This window comes from Coffea arabica, chromosome 5e (assembly GCF_036785885.1).
Source record: "Coffea arabica cultivar ET-39 chromosome 5e, Coffea Arabica ET-39 HiFi, whole genome shotgun sequence".
Classification (NCBI taxonomy): Eukaryota; Viridiplantae; Streptophyta; class Magnoliopsida; order Gentianales; family Rubiaceae; genus Coffea; species Coffea arabica.
Window position 1 is genome coordinate 45,876,098 of NC_092318.1, and position 5,656 is coordinate 45,881,753.

Sequence of the window (5,656 nt, forward strand, 5' to 3'; positions counted from 1 at the left end):
TGTGAACTTCGTTTTTTTTTTCAAAAACATTTTTGTATTTCTATCTTGGCAGCCACCTTTTGAACTTCTTTACAAATATTTTTCCAAGTCGATCCAATGCCAAATCAAGTAGTACTACTAATGCTCAGGTTTTCAAATGCATTACTTGTGTATTTTATTTGTTTAATTAATGTTTTCGTAATCTGCTAGTGATCAAGCTCAGAAGAAGCACATGCAAATAGCTATGCCATTGGAGAAGACAAAGGAAGCTGGCTGGAGGAAGATTTGGTGCTATCTGAGTAATGTGTGGGTTGAAAAGATTGAATCAAGATACACTCTCAACAGCTCTCTAGCCACTCTACTGCAAGATATATGCTGCCTACAAATCTCATTTTACTGAATTCTTAGTAATGGCCAGAAATTGGAAAGAAAATGTTGCATTAATTAGTGAGACTAGTTCAACAAGATAAGGGCTGTTTTTTCACTGTTTTATTCAACTGCAACATATTCAAAAGTCTGTGGGGGCAGAATGTATCAATGATTCTTAACAAGATTAGATTAACAAGAGTAGGACAGTACCTTGTTCTCAAGAGCTCAAGGTTTTTGAGACTCACTTAACAGATAAAAGGCTTTTTTTTTTCTTTTCAACTGTTTCATTCAACTGCAACATATTCGAAAGACTGTGGAGCAGAATGTATCAATGATTCCACATTTGCACCAATTAAGCTGAAGACCTTGAACAAATGTCTTGAATAAGATTCCCCAAAGCGAAATAAGATGATCCACCTTCCTTTGTAGCTAGTCTGCTTTTCTCGCTGAATTCTTTAACCCTTATCCTTACTTCATTCTCAACATCCATGATTTCCCTTATGCCTTTCTCTACCTGCTCGGCTGGCACCAGAGCTTGATTTTCCTTTTGTTGATTGTAGTCCAAACTAATTTCCACAGCAATTCCTAACTCTCTGACCAATTGGAATGCATTCAGCTGTTGCTCTGCTTGTACGGGCCAGGTGGCAATAGGCACCCCACAAAAGATGCTCTCCAACGTTGAATTCCAGCCGCAGTGTGACACAAATCCCCCAACAGCCGAATGTGACAGCACGGCCAATTGTGGAACCCAACCCACGACTTTTCCGATCGAAGCCGTTTGATTCAAGAACCCTTCGGGCAGCGCAAGTTCAAGATTCTCATAATCCCTAGGAAATCCTCCATCCTTTGCAGGGGGCTGCCTGAGAACCCATAGGAACCGATGACCACTTCTCTCAATGCCATGAGCTATTTCTTGAACTTGGTCCGGATGGAAAGTCGCCAAGCTGCCAAAACAGAGAAAAACTACCGAGTTTTTAGGCTGACAATCCAGCCATTTCATCATTGCTGAACAATCTTCACTAGATTGAGTGTGGATTTGGGACCTATTTAGAATAGGCCCGACAGGAAAGATTGGTGGCAAGCTAGATTTACCATAATAAGAATCTAATGAAAAAGAACTAATAGCATTAGATTCAAGATCACTGAAAGTGTTCACTATGATTCCTTTAGCCCTTCTGTAGTCACGGGTCCATTTCAAAACGAAGGTCGACCAATGTTCCTTCTGGGTTGCTATAGCTGGGAGGACGCCGATTGGAACTGGTTTTGCAAAACTAGGGAGAATTAAATGGCTTACCCCTTTAACCAGATCAGATATGCCCCGGTTTTGCTCGTCTTCAAGGGTTTGGAAATGAAGCATCAGACCAAGAAAAGCCGCACCAGAGGTGAAGAATAAGTAGGTAGGAACTCCAAGCTCGTCAGCAACGTCAATCATGGTCGTGCTAACCAAGTCAATCAAAAGCCCAGATAATTTTTGAGTTTTTGAGGCTATTTCTCTCACATGAGGTTTCTGATATTCTAGGAGCTTGAAAGTGAAGCCCATTCTATGTGTGATATTCCAATCAGAGGTGTCTTCTGGTGTTGGAAGGTGGTGGAAGTGGAGGCCTTCAACATTTGTGGCAGCGATGAGGGACTGAATTCTGGCTGTGCCATGGGGATCAATTGGCAGCTCCATGATCAGGGCTGTGATTGATAATTGATTGTTTCTTGCAAGCATCAGCTTGGCCAGCTCAAGGGCCTGTGTCAAGTGCCCCATTCGAGGTGAAACCATCATCAGGAGCTTAAATTTCTCCATTTGATACAGGAGAAGAAGGTTAAGAGGGGATGGAATTGTTGATCTAGTGCAAGAAGGATGCCCTTTGAGGTTAGTAAGTTCAGAGATTTTGCATAGAAGTTGCTTGTCAAAATTGGGATCTATGCTAGTATTTGAGAGATTTTGCAGATCTACGGCGGTCCCATCTCTTGCAGAAGCATGTGCTTGTATTTGTCTGGAGTAAGGTGATTCGCTGGCACTTGGAGATCCAGACGACCAAACGTTTTTTTTTTTTTTTGTCAATTTCTGAGAGAACTCAGACTTTTAGCATATAAATCGAAATCCCCGAACAACCTTCAAAAGCCGGCAACTTTTGAAGGCGTTCAGGGGACTTATAAACTAACCCCCCAAACCCCCCCATAGTCGATGTGGGATAGAACCTCCACAGGGACCCTGCTGCTAGAAAGTAAAGACCCCCCAAGTACCCCGGACGGAGAGTTCTGTCTTTTTGTCAATTTCTGAGAGAACTCAGACTTTTAGCATATAAATCGAAATCCCCGAACAATCTTCAAAAGCCGGCAACTTTTGAAGGCGTCCAAGGGACTGACCAAACGTAACTTCATTGACTTCAATGCTTCTTCATTGAATTGACTGAGCTCTGGGGTCCTATCAGGGGGCGAATTTGTGGGTTGGTGTTGTTTTGGGGTTGTTTAAAATTGAAAATTGTCCAAAAATTGGTGTTGTTTGTTGGTGAATAAGGACTCGGGCTGGAATGGTTGTCAGTGCCACCGGTTCAAAAGTTTGTGTGCATTGTGCATACAATGTAATATTATTTGTACATAGTGTAATACTGGAATAACAACGAGTAACACTGGAATAACATTTTATGGGTCTTACACATGTTAAAATTTGAACTTTACAAATTTTGTTGGCCAAACTTTGGCCATTAACTGTCAGGGACGATAACCGTCCCTGCCCCTCCTTCGGTGAATCAGGGTCACCACATCTGCGACCTGAGGTTTCTAATAAAAATTCTTTTAATTTTTATTTATTTTGAAGTCGCTTTAGGAATAGGACCCATTATCTTCCATTGTTCTATAGCCGCTCATGAGTAGAGCGCATCCCATTTTGTTCTATAGCCGCTCGTGAGGGTGTGGTGATTTTTATGCATCTCCGCTCACGAGATGAGCAGCAATACATTTTCTTTTCTTTTTTCTTTTCCTTTTTAATAAAATGTAACTTTTAACCGTGACTATTTTTTTTTCCGTAAAACTAATTATGTGTTATTTGGCTCAATTAGGGTTTAAGGTTTAACGTTTTACATGAAATCCTAATTTCCAAACCATCACAGTATAGCCCTTTAACTCTAATTTTCAAATCAAAATTCTTTAATCATATTACTAAAACTCAATTACTAAAATCTTATTATAAACCAGAATTATCAAAAAATTTAATATATGATATTGAAATAAAGTTAATTTTATAAATTTAGATGATAATCTAGAAATTCGCCTTTTTCCCTGGCGAATTTCTAAGAATATTGCTAAAATAAAAATCTATCATAAAATTGGTGTTTTTTAGAGTTATTTCTGATATTAGGGTCATCGAAATAATGGTGAATTTCTAAGAATATTGCTAAAATAAAAATCTATCATAAAATTGGTGTTCTCTGAGAGTTATTTCTGATATTAGGGTCGCCGCAATTACGATATTAAAATTTATAAATTTATAAAATTAACATTATTCTTGATTATCATCTAAATTTATAAAATTAACATTATTCTTATATCATATATATTAAATTTTTGATAATTCTGGTTTATAATAGGATTTTAGTAATAGAGTTTTAGTAATACGATTTAAGAATTTTGATTTTAAAATTAGGGTTAAAGGGTTATACTCTGATGGTTTGGAAATTAGGATTTCATGTAAAACGTTAAACTAATTGAGCCAAATAACATATAATTCGTTTTACGGAAAAAAATCGTTGCAGTTAAAGTTATATTTTATTAAAAAGGAAAAAAAAAGAAAAAGAATGGCGATGCATAAACAACAATAAAACCTCATAGGACAAAATGGGTCCTATTCCTTCACCGCTCATAAATCTTTACAAAAACTGAAAAAAAAAAATTAAAGCGACTCCAAAATAAATGAGAATTAAAAGAATTTTTATTAGAAGCCTCACGTCACAAATGCGGCGACTCCTTATTCAGCAACCCACCTCAAATAACACCAATTATTGGACAAATTTCAATTTTAACGATATTCCAAGAAATTCACCCCTAGCAGAGATGCTGTCGAGTTGAATCGATATCGAGTGATACCATACTCGAACTCAAACTCGGATGTTATGAGCATTACTTGAGTTCAAGTTCGAGCTCGACCAAGTCCCATATTTCAGACTCGAATTGCACTCGATATAGTTGAAAATAACTCGAGCTCAAATTCATATAAGATTTGAATTCGAATATCCAAGTTAAGCTCAAAAAATGAGCTCGAAAACCTTTGTTTCCTAGACCAGAATTCAGCAAAAATTGAGTGCAAAAAATCTGTGCTTTCCTTCAACAAAATAGCAACTCATATTAAAACATGCAGTGTTCTTCATTTCAACAAAAATTCCAACCATGTGATTCAAGCACTTTAAAATCCACAGTACCAAACTAGTTAATATGACAGTTTCTCAATAGCCAAAATAGGCATGTAAGTAAAAGAAATAGAGAACTTGATATTAATAGAATTTAGTCACAACACACTAATTTGAGATCAAGTTCTGTATACAACATTCTATTAAGATCCATTGTCAAGATTCTATACAACAATTCATGTACAGATTTAGTCAAAAGTCAAAACGCAACTTGATAGCTGCTATATAACATGCACTTGAGTAGAAAAAAAAAATCACCAGATTCACTACAGCTGTCCTGATTTTGCATAGAAGTTGCTTGTCAAAATTGGGATCTATGCTAGTAATTTTTTTTGTCAGTAAGCAGAAACACACACACCCAATTAGATTAGAAACACTCGGAAGTTAGCAGTTAAACAACCCATGAAGAGTAATCTAAGGGGAACCCACAAGAAACCTAGTAATTGGGTGTGTGTGTGTAATTGAGAGATCTATGCTAGTAATTGGGAGTGTTTTTTAAAAACTAATTTTTCAAATGCAATAAAAATTTTTAAAAAACACTCTAAAAGGTAATCTAAAAATTAGTTTAACTTTTTTTAAAATTTTAAAAAATATCTCAAAATATATTCTAAAAACTCTTCTACTTTTAAATATTCCAAAATATTTTCTGAAAATATTCCAAAATATAATCTAAAAATTCTGCTACAGCAAAATTTTTTACAAATATCTCCAAAAACAGCTAATCCAAACGGAGTATATTTCTTCGGCAGTCCTATATCTTGCAGAAGCATGTGTTTGTATTTGTTTGGAGAAAGGTGATTTGCTGGGACATATGATCCAGAGGACAGTTCTGTTGGATCACGTAAGTTCATTGACTTGACTTCAATGCTTCTTCAACAAACCCAAAAATGATTACCAGAAGCCCGTGACAAGGG

The 5,656-nt window shown here is 36.6% G+C and overlaps 1 protein-coding gene across 1 annotated transcript; it reads right to left on the reverse strand.

The window, feature by feature from the left end:
- Positions 1–436: 436 nt before the first annotated feature.
- Positions 437–2,366, reverse strand: LOC113688541 (anthocyanidin 3-O-glucosyltransferase 2). The gene has a single exon (XM_027206385.2). The coding sequence runs from the start codon at positions 2,138–2,140 to the stop codon at positions 701–703; it is 1,440 nt and encodes a 479-aa protein (XP_027062186.2). The 5' UTR covers positions 2,141–2,366; the 3' UTR covers positions 437–700.
- Between the last annotated feature and the right edge of the window lie 3,290 nt (positions 2,367–5,656).

Coding starts and splice junctions, on each gene's coding strand:
- LOC113688541 (XM_027206385.2), bottom strand. CDS start 2,140: ATGGAGAAATTTAAGCTCCTGATGATGGTTTCACCTCGAATGGGGCAC.